General features: G+C 37.6%; 1 protein-coding gene across 1 annotated transcript; it reads right to left on the bottom strand.

The window, feature by feature from the left end:
* Positions 1-18073: 18073 nt before the first annotated feature.
* Positions 18074-20097, bottom strand: LOC114303804 (uncharacterized). The gene is made up of 5 exons (XM_082885185.1): positions 19993-20097; positions 19647-19868; positions 18699-18791; positions 18519-18623; positions 18074-18415 (listed from the first exon to the last, which is right to left on the bottom strand). The coding sequence occupies exons 1-5, from the start codon at positions 20008-20010 to the stop codon at positions 18074-18076; spliced, it is 780 nt and encodes a 259-aa protein (XP_082741311.1). The 5' UTR covers positions 20011-20097.
* Positions 20098-22525: the final 2428 nt, after the last annotated feature.

The raw sequence follows: 22525 nt of genomic DNA, 5'->3' as shown, positions 1-22525 counted from the left end.
ATATCTACTGGTCAAGTGTAGCAGTCATTGGGCTAGGGATTTCACACCCAATCAACATGGACAAGCTAAATAAAAGTATCATCCTTGAGAGGTTCGTTGGGTTGAAAACCCGGAAGGGCGACCCAGGCAAAAGTTAGAGCAGAAAAAAAAATCAAAAAAAAAGAAAAGCAAAAAGAATGAAAAAAAAAAGAAATGAACAAAATGAAAAATAAAAAATTAGAAAAAAATGAAAAAATGAAAAGCTCGCAAGGTTAAAAACCCGAAAGGGCGGCTTTGGCAAAAGTTAGAGCACAAAAGGAGAGTGTCAATACCCGAGTAACCCTCAGCCCGAACTATGATGGCCTGATTCCTATCTTGAGGATACGTAGGTAGTTTCATCTTGAAGTTCGACCCCAATAATTTTTGTTAACTCATTCATTTCGTCCATGTTTGATTGGTGTATCTTTAGTCGACATGGTTGTCCTATTCGTGTTTGATTGGTGTATCTTCGTTCTGCTCAGTTCAGTTGGTTCAATTCAACTTGGTTCAGTTTGGTTCATTTTGGCGATTCGGTTCGGTCCAGTTCTGCTCAGTTTCATTCGATTCGGATCGGCTTGGTTCGGTTATCATCGTTGCTACAAAACCAATTCGGCATTATTTGGCTTGGGGCTATGCACCTCAATGATTGATTCCATGTTAGTTGAGTAGTGGCCATTTGCAAAAATAGGTTTTGATTAATTTGAATGAAGCTGACTAATTTTTCTCGAAAATTGTTCTATTTTTGCAAAACTTGGACCATTCTTTGGATTTGAAAAGGGAAAATTTTCAGTGCTCGCAGTTTAGCTTACATGATTTGAAACAGAAAATGGAATAAGTATGCTAATCTAACTCTCATGTTGATCAAAACATTTTTACAAAAAAAAAAAATCAATCAAGAGACCAAAAAAAGGGTCAAGGCAATGAACTAGGGGCATAGTCGAATCAGAGATTCTATCTTCTCCATCACTTGAGTCATGAAGTTTGTTGGCCAACTCTTTGGCTAGATCATGAGTTCGTTAGCCAACGTTTTGGTCGGCCCATCAGTTTCAATTTCAACCCATCAGGATAAACTGCAGAATCACTTAGGCTCAATGGTTGTGTTCCAAAGTCTTGTTTTTTTTAAGTTCCTTTCATACCAGTCAGTGTATATAAGTATGTTTGGATTGTTTTGTTTCGTTTTTCTTTCGTTAAGTCATTCTTTGATTTAGGTCAGTATGGGTCAGTATAGAATCAACGTTCAATTCAGAGTTCAAAATTCAATCACTCTCAAATTCAATCAAACAAAAATGTTTTCAAGTTCAAAGTGATATGCCAGTCACGCCATCGATGTGCAAAAACTAAACTGATTTTATTGTAGTCAGGGGAGGGCATCCCCGATCATAGAGACACAAAACAAAACAAAAAAAAAAAAACAAAAACAAAACAAAAAAAAAAAAAAACAAAAACAAAAACAACAAAAAAACAAAAAAAGAGAGAGTAGCATTTTCTCAGTTTTCCGGCAGTAGCTCGGTAGTGAAGATTACAACCAGCTTCATTTGCACACAGTTTCGTTGTCTGACTTTACCATCAGCTGCCTCGCTTCATCTTTACTTCTTCGAAGCTCTTGAGGACTCTACCTCAGCCTTGGCAGAGCTTCCGAAGGAGATTATCCCTCGCTGGTCGTCAAAGGTAGTCCCATGACGAGTTGTGACGGTCACCTGTCGTTTCAACTCCTTGATTTGTTTCTTCAAGCCGCTAACTTCCCCTCGAGAATCTTTGTACATATGTTGGAGTAAAGAAAGTTCTGTTCTGTAGTCGACGGGACAAGTTGGAGACCGCAGTCACGGTCTCCACACATGACCTCAGCGTATACGAGTTTGCTTCGATGTCAGATTGTGCCGCCATGATTTGTTCAACTAACATTGCTGGAAAGTTAAAAACAGGAGAAGGAGGAGGAGCTCGTGGTTGAGGTTCAGGGGAGTCGGAATTGGTCATTTCTATCGTAGACTCGTTTAGGTCTAGAAAAAGAGTGAGAGAACCTTATGAAGAGGCCATGGAAGAGAAGAGTAATGCAAAAGAAAGCGGTTGTAGAGTTGTAGTAGAGAAAGTTTGCAGGCTTTCGCTCTGCCTCTCTCTATCGCAGGCCTCAACTTAAGAAGAGGATAAAGCCAAAGAAGAAGACAACGAGGGAGGAAGGCTCGAGACGATCATTGACAATCGGGACAAGATTGGATAGCCTGTCGGTCAGGCACCGCGATTGTTGAAATCGCGCGATAGATACGACGCTTGAAGAAGAAAAAGGAAGAGAGAGTGAGACAAAAATAGGAAGAGAGAGTGAGACAAAAATAGGAGAGGCGGGAGAGTTACATATATATATGTATATGTATTGTATATTTATGTATTATATACATTTATTCGACTATTTTTGTCACAAGAGTGACTTGGTGAAATGGTCTGCTTCGACGTTTGAAGGATGGAAGGCTGAGCCCGAGGTCAGGGGTTCGAACCCCACAACAAATGTTTCTTTTGTTTTCTTTTGGTTATATATATATATATGTCTCGTATACCTATGTATTATATATATATTTTTTTGAATTATTTGTCACAAAAGTGGCTTGGTTCAGTGGTTCGGCTTAGTGGTTGAGGACTAGAAGACTAAGCTTGAGATCAGAGGGTCAAATCCCCGTATCCATGGATTTTGTGATTTTCATTTCTTTTTTTTTTTGTGTACGTGTGCTGACGTCAGCAAACAGAATATGCCTTCTCAGTAACGACATTTTTCTACCGACAGTCGCAAGCGGAATATTCCCCACCTGTATATATTTGTGTATATGTCTGTATATGTCTGTGTCGTATATACTTGTACATGTACTGTATATGTCTATGTATATATCCGTATATATCTGTCTGTATTTCGCACTGTCTTGTGCATTTCAATTCACTCGCACTATCTTGCGCATCGCACTGTCTTGTGCATCAAATTCAATTGCCTTATCTTGGGCAACGCACTATCTTGTGTATCAAATTCAATCGCCCTGTTTTGGGCATCGCACTGTCTTGTGCATCGTCAAATTCAATTGCCCTGTCTTGGGCATCGCGTTGTCTTGTGCATCATCAAATTCAATCGCCCTGTCTTGGGCATCGCGCAGTCTTGTGCATCCCTACATCGCACTATCTTGTGCACTCCCCATATCGCACTGTCTTGTGCACCCGCATTGTGCTGCGTTATGCTATTCTGCGCATTCACTCATATCGCACTGTCATGTGCACCTGCATTGTGCTGCATTACGCCATCCTGCGTATCTACTCAAATCGGTTAAAAATAGCAGGTGAGCCTGTCTGTTTACACCACCTCGGTTAGAATACAGTCAGGTGCGCCTGTCTGTTTACACCACCCCGGTTAGAATACAGTCAGGTGAGCCTGTCTGTATACACCACCCCGGTTAGAATACAGTCAGATGTGCCTGTCTGTTTACACCACCCCAGTTAGAATACAGTCAGGTGAGCCTGTCTATTTACACCACCTCGGTTAGAATATAGTCAGGTGAGCCTTTCTGTTTACACCACCCCGGTTAGAATACAGTCAGGTGAGCCTGTCTGTTTACACCACCTCGGTTAGAATACAGTCAGGTGAGCCTTTCTGTTTACACCACCCCGGTTAGAATACAGTCAGGTGTGCCTGTCTGTTTACACCACCCAGGTTAGAATGCAGTTAGGTGCGCCTGTCTGTTTACACCACCCCGGTTAGAATACAGTCAGGTGAGCTTGTCTGTTTACACCACCTCAGTTAGAATACAGTTAGGTGAGCCTTTCTGTTTACACCATCTCGGTTAGAATACAGTCAGGTGAGACTTTCTGTTTACACTACCCCAGTTTGAATACTGTCAGGTGCGCCTGTCTGTTTACACCACCCCGGTTAAAATACAGTCAGGTGAGCCTGTCTGTTTACACCACCCCGGTTAGAATACAGTCAGGTGCGTCTGTCTGTTTACACCACCTCAGTTAGAATACAATCAGGTGAGCCTTTCTATTTACACCACCCCGGTTAGCATACAGTCAAGTGAGCCTGTCTGTTTACACCATCTCGGTTAGAATACAGTCAGGTGAGCCTTTCTGTTTACACCACCCTGGTTAGAATACAGTCAGGTGCACCTGTCTGTTTACACCAACCTGGTTAGAATACAATCAGTTGCGCCTGTCTGTTTACACCACCCCGGTTAGAATACAGTCAGGTGAGCCTGTCTGTTTACACCACCTCGGTTAGAATACAATCAGGCGCGCCTTTCTGTTTACACCACCCCAGTTAGAATACAGTCAGGTGCGCCTGTCTGTTTACACCACCTCAGTTAGAATACGGTCAGCTGCGCCTGTCTGTTTACACCACCCCAGTTAAAATACAGTTAGGTGAGCCTACCTGTTTACACCACCCCGGTTAGAATACAGTCAGGTGAGCCTGTCTGTTTACACAACCCTGGTTAAAATACAGTCAGGTGAGCCTGTCTGTTTACACCACCACGGTTAAAAATAGCAGGTGAGCTTGTCTGTTAACACCACCCCAGTTAGAATACAATCAGGTGAGCCTGTCTGTTTACATCACCCTAGTTAGAATACAGTCAGGTGAGCCTGTCTGTTTACACCACCCCTCCTCCTCTCGCGTGAGACTCGTTAGGATTGCAAATCGGTTAAAAATAGCAGGTGTGCCTGGTGTTTACACCATCTTTCCTCCTTACATTCTGTGCATCTAACGCACAGTAAAGCACCTACCGCACAATTTCGATTCCATCGCACTGTCTTGTGCAATTTCAATTTAATCGCGCTATCTTGCGCATCACACCATCTTGTGCGCTCTTTGGGTCTAGGAGACCTTAAATCCTTTGAAGGTGCAATTCCTTTGGTATTTGTCGTGCCCGAACGACTTCAATGGTCTAGGAGACCTTAAATCCTCTAAAGGTGCAATTCCTTTGGTGTTTGTCGTGCCCGAACGACTTCAATCAATCTGGTATAGTCACCTGACTGTGTTTGTAATGAGTTCCTAAGAGATCAACTGAGACGGTGGAAACTAGAGTTTGAATGGCGATGCCTAGAACGCAAAAGGTTTGGAATTTCCGAGACTAAAGTCTGGTTTAAATACCCAGGGGTGTATCCCCGGCTTGAAATCTGTATGGCAGCCCCATAGGTTGAGATAGCTTGTATGCGCCTCAACTCTGGAAACTGAACCAACCTAGTCTGTCACCCTGTTGGAGAATAGGGAAAGTTGCAAACATAGCCAGGTAGAAATATGGCTTGCTTCGTGTGTTTTGCACTAAGCTTGCCTCCCATGTCGCCATCTTCATATCTTTATCATCACTCCATGACTTTGCATTGCATTGCATAAATCATGAATTTTTAAACAACCGGCTTCGCGAAGCGTGTAAGTCCAACTTTCAAAATACATTTTGAGCATATCATTTGCATTTTGCCCCTGAACTACGCCTGTTTGATTCCTTGCAAAGGGATACATAGGCAACCTTCGGGTTCAACCACATGCATTGCATCCTGTTTGATTGCCCAAGTCTTACGGCCTTGTCAAAAGGGTCGTCTTCGGGTTTTGACATTCATTCACGTCATGAAATGACTTCGAGCTCTATCAAAGAGGGGCAACTGTAGACACCCCATTTTGACCGGTCCTAAGATTTGAGCACTTTCTTTTGACCACCCGCTGATAAAAATTAGAATATGTCATTTTATGAATTTCTCAGCCGAAAAATCAAATTGAAGCTTTAATCTCAAACCTCACCTATTTTGGTCAAATTATTTTATATCACTAATATTTTATTAATTTGTAGTATTTTATAATTTTTATCTAATTTTATGTGTGTGTACACATTTTTAGGTGTTTTTTTTATATAAAATAATAAAAAAAAAACAAAAAAATAAAAAAATGAAAAAGAAAATAAAGAAAAGAAAAAGAGAGGGTCAGATGAGGATAATGGGTTTTGGGATAGAAAAGGATTTTGTTTTTGCTGGATTCAAAGGGGAACAGAGTGGACATTGTGATGATAAGTTTTGGGTAGAAAATAATTCAGTGAAGTGGGTTTGAAAAGTGGTGGAGGAAATTGAAAAAAGAGGAGGGCAGGTGAGAGTGGGTGGAGAGGAGACACCTAACAAACACACTATCTCTCCCTCTTCAAAATAATTGAGGTCTGTGGGCACCAGGGGTGTGGATTTTTTATGATTGTTGGCATGGTGGGTGAAAAACAATTAAAAAAATCTCTCTCTTTATATTTTCCAACTTGTTTGAAGCAAAAGGAGGGGGGAGAGACCATAGCACACACACACGGAGGGTTTTTGGAGGAGGAAAAACAAAAAGACATGCACTGATCTCTCTCTCCTCTCTCGGGGTTGGTTCTCTACACATTCATTCACACAACACCCACACACAGATGACATAACACAACAGACACACAGACCCAGCACACACAAGGGGAACTCACACACACACTGATACACAGACATACACTTCTCTTTGGGGTCGGGGGAGGACAGACGGAGCACTCACACACACAGATGCACACACGGGTTTAGGGAGAGGGAGAAGAAACCATTAAGAGACACCCATGCACACCTACACCCGGACATGCACTAGCTCTCTCTCTCTTCTTTTTCTAACACAAACCCAGCACACACTCATACGCACACAACACACACACACATATGTATCCATGCTTCACCACACACACACTGAGCTTCACTGATACACACTGATACACACTCACGGCACACACACACCCATCACCTCTCACTTATGGCATACACACACGTCACCGTTTAAACATTCGATGATCATCCTTGTTTGTGTTCGTCTTGAGTTCCCGGAGGCCTCGGTTGTGCGCCTTGCCTCAGAACCTCTCAGCTTCACTGCTTTGTGTCTGGTTTTGCACCAAGAACTTGTGGATGTGTTCCTGAGGGAAGGGGATGGCTTGTCGACCCAGTCTCCTGCCCACCGGCCACCTTGATTTTTAATCGGCCAAATGTGATGGCCGGCCGGCCAATTTGACTGCTGGTCGACCACTTTTATGGCCGGCCGGCCAAGTGTGGTTTTCAACAGATATTTCTGTAAACAGCTGGCAGCTGTCATTCTAGGCCATACCCCAGCCCATGCCTGGACGTGGGTGTTCTGAGGAGCTGCAGATTGATAGATATCTATATCAATCAAGCTCTCTCACATAGGAGAGAACAAGAGGAGAGAAAAAGAGAGATACAACTTGAAGAAAAAAAATTTTCCTCTCTCTCTAAAATTCTCAGCTCTCTCCCTATCTCTCTCTTCCAAACCCTTCAAACCCTAAGGTTCTTGCCCCCTTTACACTACCACTCATAGCCTACAACCTCCATACTCCATTCTAGCAACTTGAGGCTACTTTTCAGAGCTTAGGAACACCATTTCTCGGTCCAAAAGCTGCTGGAAGTTTGGACTATAAGGGTGAGCCTCATTTCTCTCTCTTTTTTCTCTATTTTGCATGCAATCTTAGCCTTTGTTGCTTACATTTTTGGGCTCCGACCTGAACTGTAAATAGTCATATTTTGAGCTCCTTTTCATGTTTGATCAAGGACCTCTTGCTTTTTGAGGTCTCCTCCTCCCCTTTTGTGTTTAAACTCTCTTTTAGGCCTATTTTTGCATGATATTTTAGGCTTATTTGTGAGCTATTTTGGACTTGGTCATAAACTGTGAAATGTCTTTTTTTGAGCCCCTCTTCAACTTTGTTGAAGGGCTCTCCTCTATTTGAGGTCAGCTGCTGCCACTTGCCTCTTTATCCCTCTTTTAGGCCTTTTTCTTGCATGCTGATTTAGCCTCACTTTTGTTCATTTTTGAGACTTGTTATAAACTGGAAAAAGGCTTGTTTTGACATCATCTTCATGTTTTATTAAGGGCATTATTTTATTTGAGGCCACATGCTTCCTTGTATGCTTGATTGTCCCTTGTTTTGAGCCTTACGCCTAACCCCCGATTGCATGCTTTGTTTGGCCTTCTAGCCACTGAAATCCAGTAGATTTTCAGTGGCTGGAACACTGTTTTAAGAGCCAATATTAGAGGGGGGTGACCCCCTCTCTCCTTCTCTTGTTTGGTGGCCTTTTTGGCCTTCCAAAGAGACACTACCTTGCATGCTTCGAAGTCACTTTCCAGGGTCAATTTGGTGAGTTTTAGGACTACCATATTTGATTTTCATAGTTTTTTATTCCATACTAAGTGTCTACCTTGCATGTGCTTAATAACTCCTTGCATGGCCCTCCAAAGTAACTCATTATTTTTGCATACCATGGTTGCATATCAGTGGTTATTTGGACCTATTTTCACATGATTTATTCCCTGATTTATTCTGGTTTGGTGAGATTACATTTGCTTCATATACTTGCCATGCAAACCATGATTGAATGCTATTTTGTCTACCATGCTAGCATCTTTTGGCCATGCTTTGAACTGGAAATGTTCATGTTTTGGGACTGCCTTGGCTCTGTCTTCATGCTTCATGATCAAATAATGCATGCTTTGTATAGCTATAAGTCATTCCATGTGCCTAGTTTCGAGTTTTGGGTTTCATCTCATGCATCGGGTGCCATTTCTCCATGTTTTGGGGCTGTTTAGCATCATACTTCAGTGCTGGAATTTGCATGTTCATATGCCATGTTTCATCATTTTCCATGCTTAGTTAGAGTTGCATGTTGTATCATAGGATCGGTCCATGCATTGGACATATTTGTGTGCATTTCGGTTGCCTCATTTCCATCTTATTGGCCACTGATGTGAGTGTGGCTGAGGTCCACTCACATTGGTATAAGTCCATCCTGCATTGTGTATGCCATGTTTCAATGCGTTGTGCATGTTATGTTGTTAGCATTGTGTGTGCCATGTAGTTGCATTGCATGTTTGTATGTTTGCTTGCATGCTTAGGTTGCATGTGCATCGTTGTGCATTGCCTCATCTCTTGATCAACCATGATTGAGGTTGGGTCCCTTGTATGTTTTGTGTGTATTGCATTTGACATTGAAATGCATACTTGACTCTTCGGCCATCATGCATCGAAATGCGCAATTGGTGGTTCGAGGGTCGAGGGCCATGCTCCCTTGAGTCCATTGCATGATAGGGGGTGTGGCCATGCATACATTTGCCTGAAAATTCCATGCCATACACTGCTTGCCCTCTGCTGCTGTCAATTGCAGGTTCTGCAGGAAGCTTTGGCCGATCGGCTAAATACAGTGCCGACCGGCCAGTAATCTGTGGCCGACAGGTTAAAAGGCGGCCGGTGATCATCCTGTTAGGCCGGTGGTGTTCCTACTTGGTCGGTGGTATTCCCCAACATCCAGAGAGCATGCCTTTGGACTTTGATAGTCCTCAGAGGAGCAGGACAGTGAAAAACAGAGGCAGCAGTGCTATGGTAGCGAGTTTCCAGGCGAGACGAGTCAAGAATGCATCATTCACGCATCCCGAGGCGGGGCTGTGACCACCTTCTTTTGTTATTAATCTGTTAATTAATTAGGGGGTCTGTAATAATTAATTAGCTAGGATAGTTGATTCATTATTCGGACTGTATTATTCTTTTTGGACCCTCCGAGCGAGGGCAATTGTGTAATAAGTGTGCGTGAGTGTGTGTATGTCTTCTAACCCCACGTCTTTTTTTCCTTTTATTTACCCGCTTATGATGGTAGACTAGGGCATATTTAAATTAGCATACTTTATGCTATGCATGCGTGCATTCATACATTTGTCTTGCATACGCCAGGCTCGGTACATCATGCTAACTGCATTGTGTTTCAATTCCAAATTGAATACGTGTTAGTTGTAGCATTTCACATGCCATGTTTAGAATAGCCGAGCCCATTTCTAGTTGCATTTCGCATGTGTTGCATTAGCCATCTTAAACTAGGATCATGCATATGATTACTAAGTAGTTTCTGTTTTGGCTTGGAGTACTCGGTAAGCATTTATGCTTTAGCATACCGCATGCGTGTGAGTGTTGCCATAACAGCATGATTACCATGAGGCTAGCTGCATATGTGATATAACTGCTTGAATGCCTATGGATGGAGGTTGAATTACCAAAATTGGAATAATGCATTAAAATTGTGAGTTTTAAGCCCACTAGATAATGGCAAAACCATCTTTTCTAAAAGCCCACTCGAGGGTGGCAAAACCTGCATTTTAGCCTACTTGCGAGTAGCAAACCATCTTCAAAACGAACATGCAATGTTTTGTTCCAATTTAGGCGATTTGGTCTATACTTGTTTGCTGCGCGCATAACATAATAATTCTAGGCTAATAAATGGAATAAGAACACATAACGTTTTCAAAACTGGATATCATGGTTAGTAGAGGCCGATCTTCAGATCGGGTGAGAGGGGGTGCTCATAGCTGACCTTCCCCAATCGTACCCAAGTTCCTGAGCCGAGGCAACTTTGGTGATGACGGACACGTGGCCTTTGGCACCGAGTTAGGGTTTTCTAAATTCCTCCATAAAAAATATTTAGGTGGCGACTCTGTATCTGGCAAAGCAGTCCATGTTTGGCACTTCTTTTCTAAAAATCTGTTTTTCTCAAAACAATTTGCCAGATTTGGACTCTTTAGTTTAGATTAAGAACCGTGACAATTTGAGAGTCCTGAACTATAGTGAACCCAAAACGAACAGAACGGAGGGGGGGGACTCGTCCTCCCAGGGCGTTCGGGGACGTCTACACACATTCATGGCACACACACACCCATCACCTCTCACTCATGGCATGCACACACGCACACAGCTCATCACCTCTCACTCATGGCATACACAATACAGACGGCACACACACACACGGCTAACCTCTCTCCCTCGTCCTCTGAACCCAGACATACATGCACACACAGTTTAGAGAGAGAGCATGACACACAGTCGAGATACACCATACACAACACACAGCAGACACATACCACTGCCATCACACGTACATACGGAGCTGCGACAACACACAACACATGCATACAGATGATTGATACGGACAGATAGAGGGACCATTTCATGACAGACATGGGTAGAGAGAGGGAGGAGACATCCACCCAACACACCATTGAGAAGAAGACCATTAGACAGCAGCACACAGGGACATAGAAGGAGGTACTGATTTCTCTCTTCTGTCTCTCGGCAAACCCAGCACAAATGGAGAGGGGCTGAACACACACAGACACAAGCTTCACCTCTCTCTTTCTCTCCTTCCACAGCGCACATCTCACACATGCACTCTCTCTCCATGCATGACATAGATACACACAGACCGAGCGGAAGGGGGGGAGGAGCTCATTGATTCACAAACACACACCAAACCCATGCACCCAACACTCTCACACACACATCACACACTCACGGCAGCAGCACATGATACAGTGGCAAAACACATGCAAACCAAGAGGGAGACCACCAACTTTTCTCTCTCTAGAGAGACACCCACTCAATCTCCCTCTCTGTCTCTCTCTCTCTCTCTCGCTCTCTGCATATTTCCTCCCTACTTGAAATCCCTTCCCCATCTGCATCTTTTTGATAATATATCTCTTTCTTGTTGATTGCTTGAAGATCAATGGATCCAGAAATAGATTTTCGGACTTATCTATCATCATTGCCGGATACGTCTGATATAACTGATACATCTGATAATGATGATAATGAGCTGGCAGTTGATGAATACAACTGTCGCATCAAGGACACAAATAAAGAGTTGGAGTTTGTGAAGGTTTTGAAGTCATTGTCTCAGGCTACCTGTGTACTCAGGTTTTATATGACCTTCAGTGCCAAGGATCTTGCTGATGGAGGCAATATTAAGACATATCAAGCTGTGGTGCTAATGGGGGTAGGTTCTGAGATGTCAATGTTATCTTTCAGGCTCAAACCTCCTGACAGTCATGGGAAAGAATGGTTCTGGGAAGAAGATGACCTTTGCAATGGAGCTAAAGTGCATGTGATGACATTTGAGGTGGGAAAGGTGCTTGAGGATGCAAAGTGGCAAGCCCATGTGTACTGTGTCAAGGTGGGAAAGAACTCTGTAATTGAATCCATGGCTAATCTTCCTCCTCCTCTTCCTGATGGAGGTTTCATGAGAGGTCTTTGGCTTATCAACACCACTTCATTTCCAGCTCTAAAACTTTGTGAATGTGGAGGCCCTCCACTGAGGTGTGCAGGTTGGATTGGATTGAAGACACGTAGACCTTAATTGATGAATGCCCGGCTAGGGGAGGGGGGTTTATTTATTTTTTAATTTGAGTGTTTTTGTGAGATTTTATTTTATTTTATTATTCCCTTCTCTCTCTCATTTGGTCTGTAATAATTTATTCAAGTGTTGTAATAATTTTCCGTCCCGCTTCTTTCTATCCCATTCTTTAATCATTTTCCCTAACTGACATGCCATGCATATCCATGCTTTACATTCATGTCTCATGCATTAAGATTCGGCTACATTTACATGTGTGGATCTAATCAATTCTTCTGTGATTCTATGCGCTACCTCATGTTCTTGAGATGATTCACATGTCATATCTTAGAAGCCAAATCTTTAGTTGCATCTCATGAGTGAATTGCATTAGGATTCTGTATATAAGATCATGCATATTTTACTAACTTTGTTTTGTAGCTGTTCGAGGGACGTCGTAAATCTGTGAGCTTTTATGCTTTAGCATCCCAATCGTGTGTGTTTTTCTTACCATGTGTTAGCATCCTACCATGAGGCTAATTGCTTAAATGATAAACTGTTTGAATGCCTGTGGATGAAGGCTTGCTGATTGAATTGGAATGATTCAATAAATGTACGTTTTAAGCCCGCTTTGCAGTGGCAAATTCACGAACTTTAAAGCCCACTTTGGCAAGTGCCAATTCAAACCCTTTTTTTGAAAAACAAACATGAAATTGAATTGAATTGTTCCAATTTGAGCAAACTAGTCTACACTTGTATGCTTCATATAGTAAATTTTAGGATTTATTAAATAATCAGAACATGAACATATAAAGAAAATAAAATTCATATCATGGTTTAGTAGAGGCCGGTCTTTTGATCGGGTGAGCGGGGGTGCTCATTATTGACCTTTCCCTCTCATATCTAAGGTTCCGAGCCAAGCATCCTTGGTTACGACGAACAGTGGCCTTGGCACTGAGTCGTGGGTTTCCTAATTTCCCAAAATATTAGGTGGCGACTCTGAGATCTGATGACGTAGTCCACTTTTGACAAAATTGCAATAAAATGGATTTTCAATGATAGTTGCCAAATCTGGACTCTTATCTACGTTTTACATTGTACTCGTGAGATTAGATCAAAGAGATCTCGAGAGTCCGAACTGTTTAACGTGCGCGGGCACCCCCCGAGCATGTTACAATACTACATAAGGGTTTAGGTTTTTATTTTTATAATGTAGGAACTGCCCCTCTATTCCCGATATGGAGCACCAAGACCTTACGATCCACCTCCCTTAGGGCTGCACGTCCCCGTGCAGTAGCCTGTCAGCACACAAGCCTGCTCACATGCACCGAGAGACGCCAAGGACCCATACTCGGTACTCCGGAGAGTCGGATTTGATACCATTTGTAACGCCCTAACCCTTCACACATCATCGATATTGTCCGTTTTGGGGCATGTCTGCACGAATTCGTTCTTCTCAGTGGGTAACCCATCCTAGAATTATTCCAGCCTAAGCACGCTTAATTTGGGAGTTCTGGTAGGGATCTCACCACTCGGGAAAAGGCCTCGATGCTATATAAAGGTTCAAGTTTTTTACTTTTATAACCTAGGAACTCCCCCTCCATTCCCAATGTGGGACACCGGGGCCTTACACTTCCCTATCATCTTTGTATTATATTCTTTAATTTTATATATTATATAAAAGTTTTACTCGTCTCGATCCTTCAATAAAATAAGGACCAATAAACCAAACTTGATAAGAAATTGATTCTAAACTTTATTATTGAAAAAAAAAAAATTCAAAGAGAGAATTTAGAGACAAGATTGAAGAAACAGTATAACAAATAATAATAAAAAAAAAACATAAAAAACATAACAATGATCTAATGTAAACTATTTTTAATAACTAATAAAAAGAATATCAAATTATTACCTTGGATAAATATAGTGACGAAAATTAATTTTGTGAGATTTTTGTGTTGTCTTCTCCCATGCAGCCTTCATTATTTTATTTTTAATACTTTTCCTATTCAGAGTCTACCAATTTCATTATTAATACTTTTCTCATTCAGAGCTAATAATATATATATATATATATTTATCTTTATCACTTGGTAGATAATAACAAATAATAAAAATTATTAAAAGAATGTTAAGAATTTAATAAGAGATAAGAAGTTATAGATAAGGGTATTTCACAAGACAAAAAAATAAAAATAAAAAAAGATAATCTGTGATAATAGGAGGAAAAAAAAAGAGTAAATTCAAATAAAGATATATATATATATATATATATGTTTTTGATAGATAGATTAACAAATCATGTCTTTATCTAAATTTTATTATAATTTTTTGTAAATCAATTATTTAATCTTTATCTTTATTTGTAGGCCACGAAATTAATCTTTATAAATTATTTATTAATTCTTATATGTTCATTTGTCTACAAGTCATGAAATTAATTTTTTTAAATGTTTTTTTTTTTTGTAATTTTTATCTTTACCTATAGGTCCTGAAATAAATTTTCATGAATTATTTATAAATTTTTATATGTTTATCTAATGAAATTAATTAAAGTACAAAATGAAGGGAAAAAAAAGGAGTAATTTCATTTTTTTAAAATCAATTATTTAATCTTTATCTTTGTTTGTAGGCCATGAAATTAATTTTTATAAGTTATTTATCAACTTTATATGTTTATTTATGGAAAGAAATTTTAAATTGTCTTTAAGTTATGAAATTAATTTTTTAAAAATTAATTGTTTATTTTTTATCTTTATCTGTAGACTATAAATTTAATTTTCAATTTTTATACGTTTATCTATATGGAGGAATTTTGAAATTCAAATTTTTATCCATAAATAATGAAATTAATTTTAATTTTAATTAATCAAACATATAGAAAATGAAGAAAATTAGAAAACATGAAAGGCAATTAAGCCTTGGTTTGGTAAACATATTGGAACTAAATAAGCACATTAGGACAAAAAAAACCCACAAAATCACAAAATGACAAAACACTTGACTTTTGATGCAAAATTACCAAATTGACCCATATACAAACAAAAAGTCAAAAAAACATCATTTCCAAGTGGAGGACAATTTTGTCATTCCAATTCAAAAAAACCAAACGAACAAAAAAGTCCCAGGCTAAAAAAGTCAAAAAAGCCAAAAAGTCAAGTTTGCCAAACGACATCTAAAGAAGGTTGCCACGTAGGAAAGAGAGAGTTTTAAAATTATGAAAATATAATTTCTTTTTTTTTTTAGAATCAATTATTTGATCTTGATCTTTATTTGTAGGCCATAAAATTAACTTTTATAAGTTATTTATCAACTTTTATATGTTTATTTACAGAAAGAAATTTTAAATTATCTATAAGTTATGAAATTAATTTTTTTAAATTGATTGTTTAATTATTAGCTTTATCTGTAGACTATAAAATTAATTTTCAGATTTTATATGTTTATCTATATAGAGGAATTTTGAGATTCAAATTTTTATTCATAAGCAATGAAATTAATTTTAATTTTAATTAATCAAACAAATAGAAAATGAAGAAAAATAGAAAATATGAAAGGCAATCAAAGAAAGTTGCCATGTAAGAAAGAAAGAGTTTTAAAATTATAAGAATTTAGGAATAAATATATCTACAAGTTATGAAATTAATTTTTTTAAATTAATTGTTTACTTTTTATCTTTATTTGTAGATTATAAAATTAATTTCAGTTTTTATATGTTTATCTATATGAAGAAATTTTGAAATTCAAATCTTTATCTATAAACAATGAAATTCATTTTAATTTTAATTAATCAAACAAGTAAAAAATGAAGAAAAATACAAAACATGAAAGGCAATAAAAAAAGATTGCCACATAAAAAAGAGAGTTTCAAAATTATGAAAATTTAAGAATAAATATTTGAAGGTTTTTTTACAAAATATAGATAGATGATATCTCTTTATCCAAATATTTCACAACACGTATTTTATTTTGGGGGTTTTTTTTTAGGGTCCCTGGTATTAAGACTTTACACTACAACAAATTTGGGATTTAAAGACGAAACAAATTTGTCCCAAAATGTATATATTTCGTCACCCAAACTAATTACGACGAACATTTTTCGTCACCCGTTTTGTCTCCAAAGGGTCGTCGCTAAAGGGTCTTAGAGACGAAAAAAAAAAATCGTCATTGAAAATGATAAATTTGTGACGGATTTTTTTGTCTCCAATACACTTTGTTGGGAACATACTTGTAAGTAATTAGCGACAAAATATTTTTTCATTAAAGAAGAAATTAGAGACAAAAGTATTTCGTCATAAATATAAGAAATAGAGACGAAATAATCTTGTCACGTTTAATATAAACGAAGACGAAAATTTTTTGTCAAAGAAGCTACCAATAGAGACAAAAACAAATTCATCATTAAAAATGATAAATTTGTGACGAATTTTTTTGTCTCCAATACACTCTGTTGGGAACATAGTTGCAAGTAATTAGCGACAAAATATTTTGTCATTAAAGAAGAAATTAGAGACAAAAGTATTTTGTTATAAATATAAGAAATAGAGACGAAATAATTTTGTCACGTTTAATATAAATGAAGACAAAAAAAATTTGTCAAAGAAGCTACCAATAGAGACAAAAACAAATTCATCATTAAAAAAGATAAATTTGTGACGAATTTTTTTTGTCTCCAATATACTCTGTTGGGAACATACTTATAAGTAATTAGCGACAAAATATTTTGTCATTAAAGGAGAAATTAGAGACAAAAGTATTTTGTTATAAATATAAGAAATGGAGACAAAATAATTTTGTCACGTTTTATATTAACGAAGACGAAAATTTTTTGTCAAAGAAGCTACCAATAGAGATAAAAAAAAATTCATCATTAAAAATGATGAAATAATGTCAAAAAAAATTCGTCACACATTGAGGGTAATAGTGACAAAATGTGACAATATTTTTTGTCATGACAAATTCATTTAGCGACGAAATAAAGAATTTATGACAAAATTAATCATCCACCTAAGCCCAATAAGAGACAAAAAAACATTCTTTAGGAATGGAAAATTTTGTCAATAATTTCATAATATTTTTTTCCACATTATATACCTATTTTATCAAAATCTAAATTTTAGTTCAACAAATATGACCCTGTTCATGTTGAAACCTGTTGAATATAACAATTCCATCACAACTTAACCTAACTTGTTATCAACACATTTACGAATTAATAAAATGAAAATATCCATTCATCATTACAAATAATTTCATCCTGATATAATAAAATAGTGAAATATCCACAAAATATCCAAAAGTTATAACTTGTTCAATTCCACCAAAAATACAACAATAACTAGTGTAACTCCAAAAAGTATGTGTATCCTTATCAAACAAAAATGAACATTCAAACAAATTACATCATTGTTGCACATCAAAAATGCCACCCCAATCCAATCTGCAAAAAAATAAATTAAAAGTTTTAGTAATTAATCAATTATACAAAAGATTAAAAACATTAGTAACTCATCAATTTACAATTAGATCAATTATACAATTTATCCCTATAACAGACTTTTTTTTAGATTATGAGAACAAAAAATTAATTTTAAGGTTAATTCACAAATGGTGCATCCCATTAATGTGCCGTAAGTTCATACAACTTATATTGGTCCCTCCTAAGGTGTTTCTATTGGTTCTTGTACAAATCTATAATTGTGTGATAATTTAGCATTTCGACAGCCTTTTTTCAAGCTTTAAGTATAGAGAAAAAAATATATTTTTTAGACTAATTCACAATTTATACATCATGTGCACCTGTACAAATTGGATGTCATATGCATGTTTCCATTACTTCCTAATTCTTCAAACATGTATTCTCTTATAAAATTTGTTATATTAAAGTTAATATACTTTACCAAGAAGTATGTCCACTTGTGGATGAGTCCCCTCCACTTCCAAAGTATCCAGTGAATCCTTTGGTCCTCAAAAAGTTGACAACATCAGCCATTATTTTATTGTTCTGCATTTGTATTTGTTCCTTTTGTGTCTCTATTTGCATCTCAAGGCGCTTCACATAATCATTTGTTTCAGCATGTATGGTAGTGGCTCTCCTAATAGAGGATGAAGGTCTCATGCCAAGTCTCTTCACATAGCCAGACCTTGGCTTTAGGACTTTGATTGATAGCTCTTCTGCAGTCAAAGGGGTTGATCCTGGCTGTGAGAGGTGATCAGCCTGTGTCTGTATCATATTTTCCTATCAAATATAAAAAAAATTAAATAATTATTAGAAAATTAAATAAGATTATAACAAATAGTATTCTAAAATTTTGTTAATAAAAATTGCAATATATACTCACATAATTACACTGAGCTTGAGATGAGATCCACTCATGTGTTTTCTCATTATAGTGAGTTTCCTTGTACAACTCTGCTAGATCAGGTAGCATCTTCTTTTCTCGTGCCTAATTCGATAGACCAAATATTCAATAAATAAAGCTAAGAATCTAATATAATTCTGAAAGTGCAAGGATACGTACTAGTTTTTCTACTCTAACAGGGATTGACCTAGAACCACACCGATGTTTTGTATACATCCTTTCTCTGTTCGCGATGTTGGCCTTTGATTGTTCCTATAAGGAAGAATGACCAATATAACAATGAAATGTATCATTAGTAAGACAAATATGTTGGCTTTTGATTGTTCCTGTAAGGAATAATGAACCAATATAACAATAAAATGTATCACTAGTAAAACAAATTTAATGGTTGATAATAAAAAAATTGCATTGTTCCTCTCTATCATTTTCCTATATATCATTTCAACTTAAAAGATATTTCAAATTATTCACTAGTTTCATTCAATTCTGTGAAAAATAGATTAGAGGACTTGTTGAGATTTCATCATAAGATGGTTTTTCTGGGTGAAAAAAGAAAAACGAGTAATTTACACCGTTCACAAATAGGGGGCATATAAGCATGGGCAAGATAGATTGTGAAAAAATCCATTTACATTTCACAAGATATGGAACAATTACTGATACCAAACTCATAACCCTTTCTTTCTTCCGCAACTCTATCAAATCTAAAGTTCTGTCTCAATACCCTATATTAGTTACTTAGCTAGTTGCTTACCATTATCATGAAACTTCAGACCAAACCCAAGAACAAACAGAAAATTAATACAATCATAGAAACTGAAATCTTAGTTCTTTATTCTATGATGTGAAAGATGCACTTTAAGGAACCATAAATTAATCTCCTATTATGCGAGCCTTCCAATCCATGTTTAATAGTTTCCCTTTCTCATTTTTCCACTTATTTGGTTTTTATTATGTTCCACTTACATGCCTAGAAGATAAAGGGAAAAGAATACATATGGAATTTCACAGCAAATTGATTGTGTTCTTTCTAGTTGTTTTATAATCTCTCCCTATTCTAATCAAATTCTTTCTTCGCTAATATAATAAAAAAGATGAAAATGTTACCAGAAATTCTTTAGTGTTCCACTTTTTATCAATAAGATCTATCCACTTGGTAGGATCGACATTCTTTGGTGGGTGGTTTCTTGCATACTCCTCCCCTTTAGCCTCCTTCAGCTCCATGAATTGTTTGTGCAGCCTATTGGTATGGTTACTCAATCTCCGACCAAATTTTGTGTTCATTGCCTTCTCTATATCAACAGGGTCTCCTTGTAAATCAAATTGATCCTGCAAAAAATAGATAAGTCATAGATAATTCTTATAAAAAATAAAATAATTACAATAAATAATTAAGATTTCTAACCTATTATAAAAATGAGTAAAATCTCCTATAAGTAGACAACGAACTTACATTCAAGCGTTGAAACATCGCCTCCTTAACGGAGGCATCAACATACTTCCACCTACGAACACTTGGATTTGGTAAACGAGTTCGCACTTCTATACCAATCTTTGAGGCTAGTTTTGAGGCATAGTCCCCTACCGGTGCACGAAATTCTAGAGGGATAGGCACGCTAAGCTTTCCATCTTTATCAACAAGGCCTTGAACCTCTTTGCCTCGAGTCGGGCCACGAGCACGCTTAGCAGCTGATATTGTGAAGCCATAATATTGAAATAGTATGTGAACAAATTTAATTAAGATCTCAAATCAATGTAAATAAAGAGTGTGTCTTACCAATAGTATTACCAGCAGTCACCTCAAGTTGAAGCTCCACATTGAGAGGTGGTGGCGGATTGCTAGTCACCTCGGGACGTGAAGAGGTATCCCCCTCTTCTAATGTGTGGGTCAATGCCTCATGATGAGATTGTGAACGGGCTCTCGATGGTATCTCTAACAGCTGAATAACATAATAAAATATGAATATATGTACAAAGATATACATGTCTATGTGTGTATGAATTGAAAGTAACAAGAAAGAATATATTTCACAATGCATAAATGTATAGTACCTCATGCTCAAACGAATCATAGGTTTCAGTGTCACTGCCATCTTCAGCCTCTGACGGTCGATAATCATCATCATTTTCCTCAATTGGTATTTGTTTTTCCTTCCTCAATTTCTTATGTTGAACCGTAGCCTTCAAACAAGTTGTTATATTCTTTACTCCTAGAGCATTCATTCTCTCAAGGTTTTTATTAATATTCTTCATTCTTTGTTTCTCATAGTTCGTTACCTTCTTAGTTGCGGTACTTGGTTTGGTCAATTGCTTTTTTGTAGCGTCCATTTTGCCCAACTATAAAGCATAATTGAACATTTTTTTGGTGGATACGCATAATTGAACATTAGATGTAAAGAAAAGATAATTATATATTTCTATACATAAAGCATAAAGCAACAACAATCTCAACAAGTGGATATGTCATATAGGCTCTAAATCATTGAAATATGGCTAGAGTGATATGGATGATTTTTGTTTTTACCATTTACTTAGCATAGAACAAATTAATTACAAAGCCATCAGACACACAATATGACCAATCAATGATAAACCTACATAACAGTGGATGAACCCCACAACTGAAATTCAACTACATTAATTAAGAACAATGTTCATATAAAAAGTGCAAAATAACTACAAATCCTAGTCTACATCAAGATCCATATCGTAATCCACATCAGGTTCGTCACACTCATCATTTTGTTTGTCAGCTCTTTTCTGTATCATTGTTTCATCAGATGACCTAACCCTTGTAACAACTTCTGCTTCAACACCATCTCTATAACATTGAACATTAGGGCCGATGTCAATTGGAACAACATCGGTAATATTTTCTTGTTGGAACACATTGTTTTCTTCTGGTTCATGTAATGATTCTCCATCACCTACCTCTGGTACATCAAAGACACCCCTATGTTGCACTCATTGAACGACTGGCCAAGGTTGTCCCCATTTGGTATCATTTAGGTAAAAGACTTGCTTAGCCTGGCTAGGCAAGATGAAAGGGTCGTGTTGATACCACCGACTTGTGACATCAATACTTGTGCAATAATCATCGCTTCGCAATGTTCTACTTCGACCTGTATTTCCTGTGTTGTACCATTCACACTGGAACAATACAACTTTGTTATGACACATGTACTCCAATTCCCAAACATTGCACAAGTGACCATAAAATTCATGCGTCACTCCCTCATGATCCCCTTCCGTAAGCACACCACTATTCTGACTGTTACGGCGATTGTCTACTTCTCTTGTACGAAACCGTACGCCATTGATTATGCAACCTGAGTACTCTTTTACTAGTAAATTTGGGCCATTTGCTAACGACCATAAATCATTGGTTGCTTCTGGTGACTTTTCTTCTCTCAATATATTTATCTACATTCACATATAACGTACATTAAGATAGTAAAAATAAATTAATAAATGATCAAATCTTATACAAATTTTTAATCATGTCTTAAAATTGAAAATGCCTTACCCGCTCTTTGAACCACTTGGGAAACTCTTGTTGTTATATACGGGTTATGCCTTGGTCAGATGGAGTCCGTAATAGATTTTTGTGTATCCTACTCAAAAGAATGTGATTATTATGCACTGCTAACTACATTAACAAAGCTAAGAATACACATATTTAAATGAAAAACATACTCTAGATACTTCTCTCTCTCGGGGCTATTGTTCAACAAGAACCAATGAGCCATATCACGATATTCTTGTGACATATCAGCATCCCTTGTGATTAGGCCAATAGGACGGGCAGTTTCTGTGAATACAGTTAACCCTTTGTGACGTTCGCCACGATCTTGATTTCGTTCGGGTCGATTATGCACTGTTTCGATCCCATCAACATACATTGAACAAAAAGTAATGCACTCTTTGACAATGTAAGCCTCTGCGATTGAACCTTCTGGTCGAGCTCGGTTTGTAACAAACTTTTT

This window comes from Camellia sinensis, chromosome 8, assembly GCF_055761805.1.
Source record: "Camellia sinensis isolate YWXY chromosome 8, ASM5576180v1, whole genome shotgun sequence".
In the NCBI taxonomy this organism is placed as follows: domain Eukaryota; kingdom Viridiplantae; phylum Streptophyta; class Magnoliopsida; order Ericales; family Theaceae; genus Camellia; species Camellia sinensis.
This window is presented reverse-complemented; position numbering and strand designations above follow the sequence as displayed.